This window comes from Glandiceps talaboti, chromosome 7 (assembly GCF_964340395.1).
Source record: "Glandiceps talaboti chromosome 7, keGlaTala1.1, whole genome shotgun sequence".
NCBI classification, from domain to species: Eukaryota; Metazoa; Hemichordata; class Enteropneusta; family Spengelidae; genus Glandiceps; species Glandiceps talaboti.
In genome coordinates this window covers 27,079,076-27,100,669 of record NC_135555.1, presented here as the reverse complement: position 1 = coordinate 27,100,669, position 21,594 = coordinate 27,079,076, and the positions used below count along the sequence as shown (strand labels likewise).

General features: G+C 36.2%; 1 protein-coding gene across 1 annotated transcript in view; it reads right to left on the bottom strand.

The window, feature by feature from the left end:
- Positions 1-19,580: 19,580 nt before the first annotated feature.
- Positions 19,581-21,594, bottom strand: part of LOC144438150 (15-hydroxyprostaglandin dehydrogenase [NAD(+)]-like) — a 79,095-nt gene continuing 77,081 nt past the window's right edge. The window contains exon 7 of the mRNA XM_078127180.1: positions 19,581-20,124. Within this exon, the coding sequence (XP_077983306.1) occupies positions 20,001-20,124 (124 nt within the window). The 3' untranslated portion in view covers positions 19,581-20,000. The remainder of the gene's footprint in view (positions 20,125-21,594) is intronic.

Below are 21,594 nucleotides of genomic sequence, written 5' to 3'. Positions count from 1 at the left end.
TTTGAAATACATTATCAATAGGCATTGTCTGTGATTAAAATGGCCATATGGATGAGGATTTGGTATTTATTTTGGATTTTTAATTTATAAAACAATTTTATCATGGCTTCGTACTTGAAAAATCAATGTGAAACAACATAGACCAAGTTTGTGTTTGTAACTCAATGCATTGCAAAAAAAAAAAAATGTGTAAAAAAAAAATGTTTGTTGTTGTACCTATAATAACAAATATTTTACACATTTATCAGTCTTTTGCAATATATTGAGTTACAAACATTTAGTTGGTCTGATGTTTCACATCGATTTTCCAAGTAGGACTCCAAGATAAAATTGTTTTATGAATTAAAAATCCAAAATAAATACTCACTCATCATCCATATGGCCATTTTAATCCCATTTTCACAAGTCAGACCTGTAGGCCGATGTTGACTTCCCTTGAAGAAGAAAACAACACACTATCTTATGTATTGTTACCATTGAATTTCTTAAAAATGTCAGTTGATTTTACAAGAAATTATGGCGAAATTGATAACCTGTAACGATAACATAACTCTGATATAAATGGTGTGGTGTCTGTCCCTGTCTGTCTGTGTCTTTTTGAACGATTTAAACTCAAAAACAACAGGCTGGTTAACTTGGTATTTGGTAGGAACATTACATATTGTGTCTAGTCGGAAAATTATTCAAAGCAAGGTGATAACATCATAGATGTGTGATTTGGGTTTTAAAAATGTCAATTTTGGTCAAAAAACTTAAACTCAAAAACTACTGGGCTTATCAGTCTGAAATTTGGTGGGAATGTTTTTAGGGATGTTATGATTTAAGAAGTGTTCATGACATGATGATCAGTTATATGCAAATCAGGGATAAAAATGTGTCTTTTTGCTCAAAAGTGTAATTCCAAAAATACTTGGCTGATTTGGCTGAAATTTCACAGGGATGTTTCTGGGGATGTACAGGTAAAGTGATGTTAAGTACATGATGATCTCATTGGCGACATACAAATTAGGCTAAAAGCCTGCTTTTTTGGTGAACTGCCTCTCTGGAATATTTAGGCAGATATAAGTGTTCGGAAATTATTGCTTTATTGATCTCATTAAATCATTTGAAATTTTTATAGGGTACTTAACATAATGTAACAAGTGTATATGAAGCCAGTCACACACTAGAGGAATCACCTGATCAAAATTTCACTTGTGGCAATTTCCTCACACCGCTTCCTCTTGTGTGCGAGCATCTTTTCATGAGAATTTGGTCATTTGTGGCCGTGAGTCAAATATCTAGCATGTTTGCTATTTTTGGCCGTGAGTGAAATATCTAGCATGTTTGCTATTTGTTGGCCGTGAGTCAAATATCTAGCATGTTTGCTATTTTTGGCCGTGAGTCAAATATCTAGCATGTTTGCTATTTTTGGCCGTGAGTCAAATATCTAGCATGTTTGCTATTTTTGGCCGTGAGTCAAATATCTAGCATGTTTGCTATTTTTTGGCCGTGAATCAAATACCTAGTATGTTTGCTATTTTTTGGCCGTGAGTCAAATATCTAGCATGTTTGCTATTTTTTGGCCGTGAATCAAATACCTAGCATGTTTGCTATTTTTTGGCCGTGAATCAAATACCTAGCATGTTTGCTATTTTTTGGCCGTGAGTCAAATATCTAGCATGTTTGCTATTTTTTGGCCGTGAATCAAATACCTAGCATGTTTGCTATTTTTTGGCCGTGAGTCAAATATCTAGCATGTTTGCTGTGTTTGGCCTCACATGAATTTTTCCTGTGTGTGCACCAGAACGTGAGCTCACGACTTTCTCTTAAGAGTGCATGCATGACGATGACGTAAGTACAAAATGTTTGCCCTAGTCTAAAACACAGGTGAGTAAACTTCTATATCACTAACTACGGTATTATCATGATTTTAGAAGACAAATGTGTCAATCTTTGGCCAAAATAACCTTAGCCATTGCTTTAGTGAGCAGGAATATCTATCTATCTATCTAATAAATTTATATAGCGCCAAATATCCAAAGAAAACAATGTTCAGTGGCACTTAGAGTTCGAAAAAAGGAGATGAAAAAGCTCTCTGAAATATGTGGGTTTTCAAGTGTCTTTTGAAAATGTTAACATTTTAATGTCCAGGGGTAGAGAGTTCCAAAGTTCAGGAGCTGCTGAGGAGAAGGAGCAGCGACCATAGGAAACCAGATTCCATTTGGGTGTATGCAGAAGGCATTTATCCGATGAACGAAGAGTGCGTAATGAAGAACGGGTGTAATTAAGTTCTTGAGATATTGTGGAGATATTCCATTTAGGGCTTTATAAGTGAAGAGCAGAAGTTTGAAAACAATACGATGAGATACTGGAAGCCAATGAAGTTGTTTTAGAATAGGGGTTATGTGTTCGAATTTCTTGGTGAGCGTAATAATCCTAGCTGCCGTATTTTGGGTATGTTGTAAGCGCTGTAAGTGAACGTCGGGCAGACCATATAGTAAGGAATTACAATAGTCTAGCTTCGATGATATGACAGCATGGATGAGGGTGGCACAAGAATCCTGAGAGAGGTATTTCCTGATGTGTCCAATTTTACGAAGGAGGAAGTTAATGGTGGGGCAGGTGGTAATTATGTGTTGTTGAAATGTATCATTGTCATCAAATATGACACCAATGTTTCTCGCAGATGAAGTAGTTTCAATAACACTTGAACATATGTTGATGGGAGTGAGAGGCAACGGCGAATGATCAAATTTGGAACGAATTAAAATGACTTCCGTCTTAGAATCATTTAACTTCAGTTTATTTTGCGTCATCCATTTCTTAATATCGTTGACACATTCATCAATAGAAGATACGGCAGAGGTGGTTTTGGATTTCTTAAAAGACAAGTACAGTTCATTATCGTCGGCGAATTGGTGAAACTGAAGTTTATGATGGCGAATGATCTGACTGAGTGGAGAAATATAAATAGTAAACAATAGAGGTCCTAGGACAGAGCCCTGAGGTACTCCGAACCGTAGCAATTGAGCAAGTGACATTTTCCCATTTACTGTAACTGATTGAAATCTGTCTGTGAGGTATGAGCAAAGCCATTTAAGAGGAGTTCCTTTGATACCAAGACCTGACAAACACTTTAGAAGTATTTCGTGATCTATGGTATCAAACGCTGCAGATAAGTCTAAAAGAACAAGAAGAACAATTTGTCCTGAGTCGAGTGCAGTCAGAATATCATTATGTACACGGAGAAGTGCTGTTTCGGTACTGTGATGTTGTTTGTAGGCAGATTGAAGTGGCTCAAATAAAAGGTTATTATTCAAGAAGTCTGTGAGCTGAGCAGCAACTACCTTTTCAAGTAACTTCGACAGAAAAGGTAGATTGGAAATTGGACGAAAGTTTTTGAGAATTTCCGGATCGAGCGTGGGTTTCTTTTTAAGTGGTGTGACAACTGCAGACTTCAATAAATGAGGTACAAAGCCAGATTCGAGTGACAAATTAATAATCCAAGTGATAATCACGAGTAGTTTATCAAGACACAGCTTGACAAATGATGTTGGCAATGGATCTAAGCTACTTGACTTGTTTGGTGCACCCCTGATGATATCGTGAATTTCCTTCTCTGATACTGGTTGAAAACAATGAAGCGATTCCGAAGAGATGACTTCCACATTGCTAAAGTCAACAGCTGAGCTTTGGGCATCTAGACTTGAGCGGATATCAATGATCTTTTATCTTGAATAGTCACTTAACTCTACCAAACGAGATAACTATCTCATCCTGTGACACACAATAACTGACATCTTGTTGACTATTCCCTCTAAGATAATAGCCATGACTAGAGATTGACACGTTTGTCTTCTAAAATCATGAAAATACCGTTGTTAGTGATGTAGAAGTTACTCACCTGTGTTTTGAACTGGTCACAAACAATTTGTACTTTTGCATCATTGCCAGGCATGCACTCTTAAGAGAAAGTCATGAGCAGAATGCTCACATTCTGGCACACAAGGAAAAGCTCATGCGAGGTTAAAAATATCAAACATGCTAGATATTTGGCTCACAGCCACAAATGACCAAATTCTTAAGAAAAGTTGCCTGCACACAAGAGGAATCGGTGTGAGGAAATTGTGTTCAGATGATTCCTGTAGTGTGCGCCTGGCTTGAGTGGCACTGCAATAATCCCTCTGTCGTGTGGGCCTGGCTTGAGTGGCACTGCAATAATCCCTCTGTAGTGTGCGCCTGGCTTGAGTGGCACTGCAATAATCCCTCTGTCGTGTGCGCCTGGCTTGAGTGGCACTGCAATAATCCCTCTGTCGTGTGCGCCTGGCTTGAGTGGCACTGCAATAATCCCTCTGTCGTGTGGGCCTGGCTTGAGTGGCACTGCAATAATCCCTCTGTCGTGTGCGCCTGGCTTGAGTGGCACTGCAATAATCCCTCTGTCGTGTGCGCCTGGCTTGAGTGGCACTGCAATAATCACTCTGTCGTGTGGGCCTGGCTTGAGTGGCACTGCAATAATCCCTCCGTAGTGTGGGCCTGGCTTGAGTGGCACTGCAATAATCCCTCCGTAGTGTATGCCTGGCTTGAGTGGCACTGCAATAATCCCTCTGTCGTGTGCGCCTGGCTTGAGTGGCACTGCAATAATCCCTCCGTAGTGTGGGCCTGGCTTGAGTGGCACTGCAATAATCCCTCCGTAGTGTATGCCTGGCTTGAGTGGCACTGCAATAATCCCTCTGTCGTGTGCGCCTGGCTTGAGTGGCACTGCAATAATCCCTCTGTCGTGTGCGCCTGGCTTGAGTGGCACTGCAATAATCCCTCTGTCGTGTGGGCCTGGCTTGAGTGGCACTGTAATAATCCCTCTGTCGTGTGGGCCTGGCTTGAGTGGCACTGCAATAATCCCTCCGTAGTGTGGGCCTGGCTTGAGTGGCACTGTAATAATCCCTCCGTAGTGTATGCCTGGCTTGAGTGGCACTGCAATTATCCCTCCTCAAGGTTGCTTGGAAACATTCTCTAACTAAGTTTAACACAAACTGAGCTACGGGTTGGTTCAAGGTAAAATGTCTGTCTGTCTGTCTGCCTGTCTATCTGTCTCGTAGATGAAGCAATGATATTGGTATCAAACTTTCTGTCATACTACTGGGAATGAAATTTGCTAATGATTCTGATTGAAAGTTTTAGTGTGCAAATTGCAACCATGACCATGACCTTAGCAACAGTCAAATGATAGTTGTTGTTTTTGTGTACAAATATAACAGGGATGGTTAGGCAATTGAATAAACATTACTTTAAAATATGTAAATGTCCTTAGCAACAAGACCACATACATAACAACAGGTAAACAATGACACATAGTGCCAAAATAATGCCAGTGATGGGAAAATAAATGAATAAACATTGCAAAATTGTATGGATATGTGCCTAGCAACAAGACCATGCCCATAGCAACAGCTAAATGATAGTGACTTGGGTTTGACTGTGAGGCATATGCAAGTTACTTGATTTCACAAAATAGTTAGATTCCAAGCCACATTGCTTCTTGAATAAACAATTTCCTTCCTTGATGTTTTGTGGCAGTTTCCTTCTCTCTCTAATTTAGGATTTAATAGTTTATATGAATTCAGTTATTAGTGTAAGTAAGTAAGGATTATAAAATACCTTGCTGAATCCTTCTCCACATTTTCCATATTCTTCTGAATTTGGAACTACCCCCCCCCCCCCCCCCTGGAAAATTGTCAATAAACTTCCTGATGCACCACCCATTGCATGTTGGGTTTGTTAATCAGTTAGAACCCCCACCAAAAAAAAAGGGGGGGGGGGGGGGCGTTAGGAGAAAATGTTGAACACCAGGGCAATATTGAATAATTACACCCTTTCTTGATTAAAGTCCTCAAGAAGTAAATCTTGCCTCAAACTACAGATGATGTGAAGGTACTGTGTGTTAGGGCGCCCTCACACATCAACAAGCCTTTCTATGGATTATTTATATGGACTAAGTAAATGGAATCATCCCACTGCATCCCCACCCTTACCCTTTACCCCCAATTCCACATCCCCATCCTTTACCCCAATTCCACATCCCCATCCCTGTCCTTTACCCCAATTCCACATCCTCACCCCCCTATCCTTTACTCCAATTCCACATCCCCACCCCTATCCTTTACCCCCATTCCACATCCCCACCCCTATCCTTTACCCCCATTCCACATCCCCATCCCCACCTCTATCCTTTACCCCAATTCCACATCCCCACCCCTATCCTTTACCCCCATTCCACATCCCCATCCCTATCCTTTACCCCCATTCCACATCCCCATCCCCACCTCTATCCTTTACCCCAATTCCACATCCCCACCCCTATCCTTTACCCCCATTCCACATCCCCACCCCTATCCTTTACCCCAATTCCACATCCCCACCCCTATCCTTTACCCCAATTCCACATCCCCATCCCCACCTCTATCCTTTACCCCAATTCCACATCCCCATCCCTATCCTTTACCCCCATTCCACATCCCCATCCCCACCTCTATCCTTTACCCCAATTCCACATCCCCACCCCTATCCTTTACCCCCATTCCACATCCCCACCCCTATCCTTTACCCCAATTCCACATCCCCACCCCTATCCTTTACCCCAATTCCACATCCCCATCCCCACCTCTATCCTTTACCCCAATTCCACATCCCCACCCCTATCCTTTACCCCCATTCCACATCCCCATCCCTATCCTTTACCCCCATTCCACATCCCCATCCCCACCTCTATCCTTTACCCCAATTCCACATCCCCACCACTATCAATAGCAAAAGTACATTAACTGTGAGTTACAAATAAAAGATTAAATATGATACGAAAGTTTGATTTTAAACTTTCGAATATTAAGGGTGCTGCTGCAAGGATACATGCATATCAAATAATTATGTTTCTTGTAGAATTTGTTGATTTTTTGGCAGACATGTATTTGTTGTATCGCTATAAATATAACATATTACTACAAATTGCTATGCAATGTCAACATTGATTTTTGAGAAAGCGGCCAAGATTGGAAAACTGATTTACATTACAGTAAATTCTGAATTATCTGTATTTGTTATGATAACCAGTAAATGGTGTCTGTACATGTATTTTAATTAAATAGTGAAACTAACATTAGATTCATATACTAAACCTGCCAATATAGATAACTGCAATGCTCACATTGAAACAACCAAAAGGGTTTTTTTTGTTCAAGTGTGCACACTCGATAATATGGGTGGGGGGATATCACTATACAACCTTGACAACTGGGTACTAGAAAGTAATGAATGCAATGATCTTGGCTATTTTTCAACCATATTGACACACACACACATTACTAGACATTGCAATATTGTGTGTTAACATCTAGTTTTTAAAAAAGACATCTCTCATATTTTATTTACACCTGGGTGTGCTGTCAAATTTTCACCTATTATCTCTGATATTTTACACCTGGGTGTGCAGTCAAGTTTTGACCTATTATAATGCACTGAGTAAGATGATGCCAATAAAGGGTGTTTACATGTTTTCACCTATTATAATGCACTGAGTAAGATGATGCCAATAAAGGGTGTTTACATGTTTTCACCTATTATAATGCACTGAGTAAGATGATGCCAATAAAGGGTGTTTACATGTTTTCACCTATTATAATGCACTGAGTAAGATGATGCCAATAAAGGGTGTTTACATGTTTTCACCTATTATAATGCACTGAGTAAGATGATGCCAATAAAGGGTGCTTACAAGTTTTGACCTATTATAATGCACTGAGTAAGATGATGCCAATAAAGGGTGTTTACATGTTTTCACCTATTATAATGCACTGAGTAAGATGATGCCAATAAAGGGTGTTTACATGTTTTCACCTATTATAATGCACTGAGTAAGATGATGCCAATAAAGGGTGCTTACATGTTGAACTATCAACAAAGTTTCACTAAACTGTAACTAACTAACTTTTAAAAAGTACAATGGATGAGAACTGGGGCTTATTGCATTAGGATAACACTGCCTAATTAACATGTGACCATAGTATCAACATGTAGATATAGTGTGCACTGCCTAATTTACACAAAACCATAGTAACAACATATACATGTAGTGTACACCGAAGAGTAAACAGACAAGTCTGTAGTTATGAGAATTGGTACAAATGCCAAGTTAGAGAATTTCACATTTGACTTTATTCAAAGTTTTTGTTTTTGAGAATTGTACTACATTATGATTTGTATATGCCATGATGTCTGTTTGTAAATATTTGACTTTTGTCCATTGCCATGGCAATATTCTGTGCAAATTTTGTTCATCTCAGTTCAATTTGCCCAGTTTGTATGTCATTATTCATTTGATATTTGCAAGTATCTCTTTGTGATATTTCTTTTTTTTGCCAGAAGTCAGTAGAATTTTAATTTGTATATGAAAGGTAATATTATACCCAGTAGATAGGTTGTTTTTAACGTATTCTAATTTATTGTCACTGTCAACATATATCATGTTTCCACTTCAGTTAGCCCCAAAGGAGTGCGTTTACCAAGGGCTCTGTCCATTTGTGCATTCGTCCGTAATTCATCATCTCTCAGACATGCATTATCTGATTTCTTTCATATCATGAGACATAAGTGACATATCTGACACATAAGTGACATATCATGAGACATAGGTGACATATCATGAGACATAGGTGACATATCTGACACATAAGTGACATATCATGAGACATAGGTGACATATCATGAGACATAGGTGACATATCTGACACATAAGTGACATATCATGAGACATAGGTGACATATCATGAGACATAGGTGACATATCATGAGACATAGGTGACATATCATGAGACATAGGTGACATATCTGACACATAAGTGACATATCATGAGACATAAGTGACATATCATGAGACATAGGTGACATATCATGAGACATAAGTGACATATCTGACACATAAGTGACATATCATGAGACATATGCTCATCAATTTGCTGTTTGATACATGCAGATTTGACCAAATGGCAGCCATGTTTGTAGTTAACAATTAATGTTTACTGCATCACTCAAAACCTATAATCTTCAGGTTCAATTACCGAAATTCAGTGATTTCCTGTATTATCACAGACTCTTTGTAGTATTTATTTGTTGCCACAATTTCTTTTAAATGCATGTCTCCATTCAGTCACATAGAAGTAATGTATTGGGAGAGAGGGGGGGGGGATTGTGTCTTCCACAAAAACAGGTTTCATTTGTCTTTATTATGAGAAAGAGTTGCCTGAACAGTATGTTTGCAACTAAAGTGGAAGATAGATCACCTTTACTGGATAGAGTTCCAAGTACATACAATACAACTAGAAAATGATATACTTTAATGGTTATGAAACTTATTGTGAAATTTATACAAATATTGTTAGTGAAGATAATAATTGAACTTCTTATGTAAATCAACACATTCTTGTAGTAGGTTATTTGCAAACCTTGTACATAATTTTTATAACTAATGTGGTGACATGGTGCTACATAATCTATTGTTTACAAACAAAAATAAATGAGGAAAATTATATCAATGGAACTTGTGTTTTTTTAAAAAGCTCAATTGAACTGATAAGGTTCAGTAGTGCTATAGGCATGGCAAAGTGTCTGTCTGTCTGTCTGTCCGTCTGTCTGTGTGTGTGTGTTAACAACTTAAAGTCAAAAACCGCTGGACTGATTGCCATAATATTTGATTGGTTGGGAAATTGTTCAAATCAAAATGATCTTACCATCGGTGTGTGATTTGGGTAAAAAAATGTGATATTTGGTCAAAAAAGACAAATCATTCTGAAATTTAGTGGAAACATTCTTAGGTCTGTTTAGATTAAGAATTGTGCATGACATGATGATTCCATCAGTGATATGCAAATTAGGGCTAACAATGTGTCTTTTTGGTCAAACATCTTTAATTCCCAAACTACTGAGCAGCTTGGACAAAATTTAATGGGGATGCATCTGTGGGTGTATAGATGAAGGAATATTAAGCATATAATGATCTCATCAGTAATATGCAAATTAGGCATACAAATTTTAGTCAAAAACTTATGTATCAAAAAGTACAAATGATCACATATATTGCAAAGATAACAACAAGATTAATACACAAGTGAATAAACATTGTTTGTAAATGTGCCAAGCAACAAGACCATGCCCTTAGAAACAGCCAAATGATCACATATTGCAAAGATAACATCAGGGATTCGTAGAAGAGTGAACGAACATTCAAAAAATGTATACAGATGTCTAGCAACATGACCACGCTCATTGCAACAGCCAAATGATCGCGTATATTGCAAAGATAACAACAGGGTTGGATAGGCAACTGGATAATCATTCAGCAAATGAACACCTACACCTAGCATGGATCAGCATGTCGGTAAACATTTTTAACAGTACAGTTGTGCCACACCGCCATTGGCTCTATTTTTAGTCCCCGCCGGACGAAGTGCGAGACGGGGACTTATGGATTGGGTTCCGTGCGTCCGTGCATCCGTTGTAGGCATGTTCCATGTCCAACAAGCAGACACAACATATCTAAGTCTGTTTGATTTAGGTTCACAAGTGTTGTTGCGTGATCAGAGTAGTGATAATTCCTTAAAATCCAATCATAGCGAGGACTATGTCATTCTCAATGACTTGTCATTTGACTAATGTGTAACTGCATTGTTTGAATAGGCTTGTAATAGCTTTATAACACATTTATCTTTTTCGGACATTTCATACATCAGTCAAATTTTTCATTCAATAAGATCAACAATATGTCAACCCCTTAACATGTGAATGCAACTATGACAACCCCATAACATGTCAATGTAAGTAACCCCTTAACATGTGAATGTAAGTATGACAACCCCATTATGACAACCCCATAACATGTCAATGTATGACAACCCCATAACATGTCAATGTAAGTATGACAACCCCATAACATGTGAATGTAAGTATGACAACCCCATTATGACAACCCCATAACATGTCAATGTATGACAACCCCATAACATGTCAATGTAAGTATGACAACCCCATAACATGTGAATGTAAGTATGACAACCCCATAACATATGAATGTAAGTATGACAACCCCATAACATATGAATGCAAGTATGACAACCCCTTAACATATGAATGTATGACAACCCCATAACATGTCAATGTAAGTATGACAACCCCATAACATGTGAATGTAAGTATGACAACCCCATAACATGTCAATGTAAGTATGACAACCCCATAACATGTGAATGTAAGTATGACAACCCCATAACATGTGAATGTAAGTATGACAACCCCATAACATGTGAATGTAAGTATGACAACCCCATAACATGTGAATGTAAGTATGACAACCCCATAACATGTGAATGTAAGTATGACAACCCCATAACATGTGAATGTAAGTATGACAACCCCATAACATGTGAATGTAAGTATGACAACCCTTTAACATGTGAATGTATGACAACCCCATAACATGTCCATATGCATTTTTATAACTTTTTGACTTCCCATAACTTGTTATCAAACAATCAATCTGGTTTCCGTAAGTTTCACTCATGTCAAACAGCCCTCACAAATATAACTAACTCCTGGTATCAAGGTATAGATAGAGGAAACCTAATATGTGTTTTACTCCTAGATTTCCGTAAGGCTTTTGATCTCGTCAACCATGATATTTTATTACGGAAGTTGAAAATGTACGGCTGTTCGGAGAAGACTTTGCCCTTCTTTACATCCTACTTACAGAATAGGTCACAATCTATATCGTTTAACGGAATCCTGAGCGACCCCCTTAATGTTTGTGTTGGCGTGCCACAGGGATCGATTTTAGGGCCGTTGTTTTTTCTACTCTTCATCAACGACCTCCCTCTAATTTCTGAAAGAACAGATATGTACATGTACGCTGACGATACCGCAGCACAGGCTATTAGTCCTAATGTTTCTGAAATTGAAACCCGACTCAACCATGATGTAAATTTAATCACACAATGGTGTGAGGGTAGTAACATGTGCCTAAATTTGCAGAAAACCAAGGTGATGGTTATAGGAACATCGCAGAAAAAAGCGAGGACGAATAACTGTATCAATGTTACATGTGGCAGTACCAAGCTAGAATGTATCTCAAATGAAAAGCTTTTAGGTGTAAATATTGATGATACACTGACTTGGGAAAAACAAGTGAACACTGTATGTAGTAAAGTTGCTTTTAAACTTCATCAACTTAAACGTATTAGAACTTTTTTAAATGAGAGAGCAAAGATTACTTTTTACAATTGTTTTATACTACCCCACTTTGACTACTGTTCTAACATATGGGGTCATTGTTCAAACACGCTTTTACTCCGCATTGAAAGACTTCAGAAAGCTGTTGCAAGAGTGCTTTTAGACACTAATTTTAATACACCTAGTACTGTTTTATTTGAATCTCTTCAATGGCTTCCTTTCAGAAAACGTATCATTTACAATGAAGCTGTTTTAATGTACAAAGTCCAGAATAGCCTGGCTCCAAATTATCTGAATGATTTTAGAGGCATTCGAGAAGTGCACACTCGTAACACACGTGCAGCAGACAGAGATGAACTTTACATCCCAAAACATAGAACACAGTTTTTTAGGAAGAGTTTTTTATATAATGGTGTTAAAACCTGGAATGATTTAAGTATTGATATCAAATCATGCTCCACTCTTCAGTCTTTTAAACGTAAATGTAAATGTCATCTTTTAGAAAACAGTTAGTTTAGTAGTCGCCTGGCTGTTCTCCTGGCTTTTACCATTTTACTCACCCTTGTATTTGTTTTAATGGTTTAGTATTTTTAATGTATATATTGTATATTTTTATCTCGACACTGTGTGAGAAGAGCCTTTGGCTCAACAGTCTATCGAGTTTAAATAAAGTCTAATAATAATAATAATAATAATAATAATAATAATAATAATAATAATAATAATAATAATAATAATAATGTAAGTATGACAACCCCTCAACATGTGAATGAAAGTATGACAACCCCATAACATGTGAATTTAAGTATGACAACCCCATAACATGTGAATTTAAGTATGACAACCCCTTAACATGTGAATGTAAGTATGACAACCCCTTAACATGTGAATGTGAGTATGACAACCCATTAACATATGAATGTCAGGATGACAACCCCATAACATGTGAATGCAAGTATGACAACCCTATAACATGTGAATGTAAGTATGTCAACCCCTTCACATGTGAATGTAAGTATGACAACCCCTTAACATGGGAATATAAGTATGACAACCCTATAACATATGAATGTAAGTATGTCAACCCCTTCACATGTGAATGTAAGTATGACAACCCCTTAACATGGGAATATAAGTATGACAACCCTATAACATATGAATGCAAGTATGACAACCCCTTAACATATGAATGTAAGTATGACAACCCCATAACATGTGAATGTAAGTATGACAACCCCATAACATATGAATGCAAGTATGACAACCCCTTAACATATGAATGTATGACAACCCCCATAACATGTGAATGTAAGTATGACAACCCCTTAACATGTGAATGTAAGTATGACAACCCCTTAACATGTGAATGTAAGTATGACAACCCCATAACATGTGAATGTAGTAAGTATGACAACCCCATAACATGTGAATGTAAGTATGACAACCCCATAACATGTGAATGTAGTAAGTATGTCAACCCCTTCACATGTGAATGTAAGTATGACAACCCCTTAACATGGGAATATAAGTATGACAACCCTATAACATATGAATGCAAGTATGACAACCCCTTAACATATGAATGTAAGTGTAACAATCCCATAACATATGAATGTAAGTATGACAACCCCATAACATGTGAATGTAAGTATGACAACCCCATAACATATGAATGCAAGTATGACAACCCCTTAACATATGAATGTATGACAACCCCATAACATGTGAATGTAAGTATGACAACCCCATAACATGTGAATGTAAGTATGACAACCCTATAACATAAGAATGTAAGTATGACAACCCTATAACATGTGAATATAAGTATGACAACCCTATAACATATGAATGCAAGTATGACAACCCCATAACATGTGAATGTAAGTATGACAACCCCATAACATGTGAATGCAGGTATGACAACCCCATAACATATGAATGTAAGTATGACAACCCTATAACATATGAATGTAAGTATGACAACCCTATAACATAAGAATGTAAGCATGACAACCCTATAACATATGAATGCAAGTATGACAACCCTATAACATATGAATGCAAGTATGACAACCCCATAACATATGAATGTAAGTATGACAACCCTATAACATATGAATGCAAGTATGACAACCCTATAACATATGAATGTAAGTATGACAACCCGAGAACATATGAATGCAAGTATGACAACCCTATAACATATGAATGCATGTATGACAACCCCATAACATGTGAATGCAAGTATGACAACCCTATAACATATGAATGTAAGTATGACAACCCTATAACATGTGAATGCAAGTATGACAACCCTATAACATGTGAATGCAAGTATGACAACCCTATAACATATGAATGTAAGTATGACAACCCTATAACATAAGAATGTAAGTATGACAACCCCTTAACATATGAATGCAAGTATGACAACCCTATAACATATGAATGTAAGTATGACAACCCTATAACATGTGAATGCAAGTATGACAACCCTATAACATGTGAATGTAAGTATGACAACCCCATAACACATGAATGCAAGTATGACAACCCTATAACATATGAATGTAAGTATGACAACCCCTTAACATGTGAGCAAGTATGACAACCCTATAACACATGAATGTAAGTATAACAACCAAATAACATGTGAATGTAAGTATGACAACCACATAACACATGTATGACTATGGTATCCAATCCATGTCAAAATTATAACTCCTCATTTTGCTATTCTTATTTCAATTTTACAACTCAAATATCTATTTTTCCTTTATTTATTCCATTTTACAATTCGTCATTCCAAAACTGAACTTTCATTTCTGAATGAAATTTTACAACTCAACTTTCCATTTTTTAATTCTGTATTCTATTTTCCATGTTTAATTCTGTATTCTATTGTACAGTTCGACATTCGATTACTATGCTTCCTGTTTCATTCGACTACTCATTCTTCTAAGCCCAATTTCACAGTTACACATTTGATTTCAGGGTTCCACTATTCGACATTCTTTTTCTCAGTTCAACATTGTATTTCATGGTTCTACGATTCAACATTTCATCTTACAAATCAACATCACTACCTTCAATCTTAGTTGTAATTTTGTCATGGATTGGACACCATAGTATGACAACCCTATATTAAACATGTTAATGTAAGTATAACAACCCCATAACATATGAATGTAGGTGTGGCAATCTCATAACGGTAGAATGTTTGTTCAATTGTCTATTAATCCCTGTTATCTTTGTGAAATAAGTGACTGTTTGGCTGTTGCTATGGGCGTGGTCATGGTTGCTGGAGATATTTGCATACATTTTTAAAATGTTTACTCACTTGCCTACCAGATGATGTTATTTGAGGAAAATATACCGCCATTCGGTTGTTGCTAAGGGCATGGTCATGGTTGCTAGGGCCAATTGTATCAAAATATTATGAAGAAAATCTGCAGAATAACACTTCTAAAAACATCTCACCAACTTTGTCTTATTGACAAATTACTTTTTGAAAAAAATTTTGACCAAAATTTACATTTTTACACCTAATTTGCATATTACTGATGAGATTATTATATGCTTAATATTTCTTCATCTATACTCCCATAGATGCATCCCTGTTAAATTTCAGCCCAATCTGCTCAGTAGGTTGTATGTGGTTGTGCTTCGGCAGCACCAAGTTTGTTTGGTGTATTTCGTTGCCTTTTGATGTTTATACAGTGGTGTCTGTATTTGTGAATGTTAGAAGTATCAACTGGACCTCTTCTTAGCTCAACAAGTTGTCCTGGTTTGAGTGGTTTTTTCCTACATTGCCTGTCTCAAACTACATGCAACATTGCAAGGATTACATGTAAGGATGTCTTTTGCATATTCAAGAACGATGTTGAATGGGATTATGAACACCGCGCCGTTGTGAATAACCTGGGCCATTATTATACCGACTGAATGTCACCACCTGGCAAAGACTAAGAAACTTGAAGTTGTGTAAAGCCCAGCCAATCAAGAGAGGCATCGCAGCAGGCAAGAACAAACAGTATCCAATACCGGTAAGAATTACCAATCGTGTGATGGAGGGTCCACCCCAACATCAGCAATACAGCTGTCACAGGACACTATTGCCATTACAGATGTCAAATGAGAAGGTAAAGATCAAGGCCCTTCCCAATGTTATGTTATGCAATGCAAGATCTTTGGTTAGAAAAGTAGATGAACTTCGGACTGTTTGCAGCATGAATGATATCCAAATTGCCGCGGTGACTGAAACTTGGTTCTCAGAAGATATCACCAATAACATAAAATCCATAGAAAATGATCACCTTTTCCGCTGAGACCGACAAAAGCAACGTGGCGGGGGTGTTTGTTTGTATATAAATGAGACTCTACAGCCTAGACTTATAGACTATCAGATTGACAACATAGAATCTGTATGGTGCACTGCGCGACCTCATTGGCTACCAAGGGAAGTAAACCAGTTGCTAATTGGCTGTATCTACCACCCACCTGGTAGTGATGAAAAACCCTTGACAAGTCACATTATGAACGTTGTTGACAATACAATTTCAAAGTCACCCGAGACAGGTATATATCATTATTCTTGGCGATTTCAACCGTATGAACATTGAATCAGTTATCAATAGTTGTAACTTAAAGTTAAAGCAAGTTGTATCAATTCCAACCAGAGGTGACGTTACTCTTGACCTTATATTGACCAATTTATATCAGTTGTATAATTCCCCACAGTCCATCGGTCCACTTTGTTCCTCTGATCATTCTATGCTTCTCTGGCGAACTAGACAGAAATTGCAAGTACCCACGAAATCAATTACCATCAGACCTTTGAAGGATTCTAATGTACGAGAATTCGCTCAGTGGATTATGACCCAGGACTGGCAAAGTGTTTATCAAAGTCCATCCTGCAAGGAGAAAACATCTGCCTTCCTCTCTTCTGTTTCTCCTGCAATTGAATTTTATTTCCCCTTGAAAACAATCAAGGTCTGCACGTCTGTTAAACCTTTTATTACTGATCAAATCAAATACATGATCAAAAATCGCCAAAAAGCATTCAATGATAAGACATTTGTCCTGTATAAATACTGGCGGAACAAAGTGAAACGTGCTATAAGTGTTAACAGGAAAGGTTACTATTCTAGAAAGATAGCCAACTGTACGAAAGGGGACAGTAGAAAATGGTGGAGGGAGATAAATAAATTAAGTGGTAGTGGTAAATCTGAGTATGTCCCCGAACTAGAAGTAGATGGTGAAAGGTTGCATGGTATTACCTTAGCTAACGCAATCAATTCACATTTTGTCAACATCACAAAAGATTATACGCCAATGGATTATACCAATTGTACACAAAACCTTGTTGCAAAGGGGATGGAAAGTCTAGTTGAAAAATGGATTAAACGGGAAATTAAAGGGAAAATTGACAGGAAACAATATGCTTGCACCATAAAGTCTTCATCTACATTTGCCTTGATAGATATGGTGCAAAACTGGATAGAACAGCTTGAAGGACAAGGTAGTATGGTCAGAGCATGCTTTCTAGATTTCAGTAAGGCGTTTGACAAAATCGACCATAATATTTTAATATCAAAATTGTTACAACTTAGCATAAATAGTAATATAGTAAAATGGGTTGCACACTTCTTGTTTCAGCGTTGTCAACATGTAAAAATTGGATGACACCACCTTATCAGATTGTGTACAGTGAGACACACCTGTTGTCTCTTGTATGCAGACTGAGTTGGACAACGTTAGTGCTTGGTCAGTAAACAATAACATGGAATTGAATCCCAAGAAGTGCAAGGAGATGGTGTTTTGTTTTGCGAAGCAGTTCAATCATCTTCATCCTCTGTCTCTGAATGAAATAGATCTAGGTATTGTAGAAAACTTCAAATGTCTGGGATTGACGATTAACAATAAATTAAAATGGGAAAAACATGTTCATGAGATGGTCAGAAAAGCTTCACAGAGGTTACACATATTACGTGTATTGAGTAGATTTGGCGCGACTGTTGACGATCTGAAACGTATTTATGTGTCATTACTTCGTTCAACGTTAGAATATGCATGCATCGTTTGGCAAGGAAGTTTAACGGAAAAACAAAGAGAGCTCTCAGAATAAAGTATCCTTTTAGTACCTATAAGGAATCACAATTACGTCCTTAGAGATTCGACGTCAGAATATCTGTCTTAAGTTTGCTGCCCAGGTGTTAAAACCAGACCACAAACTCAATCACCATGTTCCGGCACTTATAAATCACAAGTACCCAACAAGAAACCGTAATGTTAGGAACTTTAAAGAAAGAACTAAACAGAAAGAACTCAGTCCAGTTGTCTCCTGTGTCAATTTGTTGCAAAATAGTCATTGTCTCTAGTGTGTCTCGTCATTGTAATTTGTTTTTTTAATTGTAATGTTACCACATTTTTTTAGTTACCTGCAGTGTGTTAGTCCTTTATGTGTTTTTAAAGTAATGTAACAATCGTAATTTGACCATTAGGTCACAACGTTCCGAAATAAACCGTTATTATTATTATTATTATTATTATTATTATTATTATTATTATTATTATTATTATTATAGGTTTGGATTTATTGGTTTTTGACCAAAAAGACACATTTTAGCCCTAATTTGCATATTACTGAGGGAATCATCATGTCATGACCAAATCTTAATTTACTCACCCCTAAGAATATTCCCATCAAATTTCATGCCAATCTACCCAGTACTTTTGGAAGTTTTTTGACCAAAAGCACATTTTTTTAACCCAAAACCCACATCTCTGATGCAATCATTTTCGTTTGAACAATTTCCCAACTAGACACCAGAAGTAACATGACCACTAAATAATAAAGCAATCGGTCCAGCAGTTTTTGACTTTAAGTTCTTTACACACAAACATCCACACAGATAGACATACAGACAGACAGACTGACACTTTGCCATACCTATAGCACTACTGAACCTTATCAGTTGTTGTGCTAAAAAACATTAATTAAGCAAATGACTAATTAATGTTAATTGGTTGTTTACCAAAATCAAACCAGTTCTTGTGATTAGCATATGGAAGATGTGTAGCAAATTTCATTAGAATTGATGGAGAAGTTTTTTGAGATATTGTGTCCACAAACAGAATGGCACACACACACACACACACACACACAAAACATAACATAACCTCCTCTTACCGGAGGTAAAAACTACACATGATGTAAGGAAATAAAACAATAATAAACTGATCAATATTTCCTTCTTTATAACAATTAAAGAAAACATAACAACACTGTGATGTTAATAATTATTTATTTTATTGTTAACTGTGACCATCATTTGAAATCACTTTCTATTCATGGTGAAAGTAAGGAAGTTCCAAATTTAATTATTGTGCAATCTCATTTTATACATTGTATCAATTAGTCACATGTAATTGTATTGATATACACGTTTTCTTCATTAAATAATTGAATAAATAATATTACATAATTATAAATTAGCTACACAGTAAATACTCATGTGAACATGAATATGTGCAATGGCAACCAAAGGAAACAAACCAGACAGACAGACAGACAGACAGACACAAGCAAGATGTTCAGGAACACTAGTGTCCTCTTCACAATGATTTAATAGATGTTTTGTTTTCAGTGGTTTCCGCTTTGATGTTTTGAATAGTTCTTTCACTTGGTTTTTCATCTTAGAAAAATATTTGTGATTGAGCACGTCAACCTTGTCTTGAGTAAGGTGAAACTATTATGTTAAAATTTCAGGAAATTTCATAACCTCAAAGCCTTTAGCTAGGGTCATAGTACACACAGCTCCATTCAGTGTTTCATCCTTAATTACCTTCATGAAAGCACCAGTGACATCTCGTAACCTGTAAAATTATGGAAAGAATGAATATGTCAAGTACATGTGGAACCACCAATGTAGTCACTATTGGGTGTGAGGAAAAATTTAAAACATACTTAATCAACATTCAACATGCACTTGGTATATTTTAGATAAAAAAGAAATACTGTTGCTAGTATGATAATTAACTTTAAAGGCTAACTTTCACGTCAGAAGAAAACAAAAAGGCAGTAAAATACAGTTCACTTTGGTGTTTTCCCTACCTTGTTGTTAACATTTGATCAAAATGTTATCATGTAATAAGTGTAAACATGTAATAAGTGTAAACATGTAATAAGTGTAATCATGTAATAAGTGTAAACATGTAATAAGTAATCATGTAATAAGTGTAATCATGTAATAAGTGTAATCATGTAATAAGTGTAAACAAGTAATAAGTGTAAACATGTAATAAGTGTAATCATGTAATAAGTGTAATCATGTAATAAGTGTAAACATGTAATAAGTGTATACATGTAATAAGTGTAAACATGTAATAAGTGTAAACATGTAATAAGTGTAATCATGTAATAAGTGTAATCATGTAATAAGTGTAATCATGTAATAAGTGTAAACATGTAATAAGTGTAAACATGTAATAAGTGTAATCATGTAATAAGTGTAATCATGTAATAAGTGTAATCATGTAATAAGTGTGCGCATGTAATAAGTGTGCGCATGTAATAAGTGTAAACATGTAATAAGTGTAATCATGTAATAAGTGTAATCATGTAATAAGTGTAATCATGTAATAAGTGTACGCATGTAATAAGTAAACAAGTAATAAATGTTAGCATGTAATAATTGTATACATGTAATAAGTGTAATCATGTAATAAGTGTAATCATGTAATAAGTGTATACATGTAATAAGTGTAAACAAGTAATAATAAATGTTAGCATGTAATAATTGTATACATGTAATAAGTGTATACATGTAATAAGTGTAAACATGTAATAAGTGTAATCATGTAATAAGTGTAAACAAGTAATAATAAATGTTAGCATGTAATAATTGTATACATGTAATAAGTGTATACATGTAATAATAAACTGTTAGCATGTAATAAGTGTATACATGTAATAAGTGTATACATGTAATAATAAATGTTAGCATGTAATAAGTGTATACATGTAATAAGTGTAAACAAGTAATAATAAGTGTAATCATGTAATAAGTGTATACATGTAAGAAGTGTAAACATGTAATAATAAATGTTAGCATGTAATAATTGTATACATGTAATAAGGGTACGCATGTAATAAGTGTATACATGTAATAAGTGTAAGCATGTAATTATAAAAGTAAGCATGTAATAAGTGTACGCATGTAATAAGTGTAAGCATGTAATAATAAGTGTAATGTAATAAGTGTATACATGTAATAAGTGTAAGCATGTAATGATAAAAGTAAGCATGTAATAAGTGTATACATGTAATAAGTGTATAAACGTAAT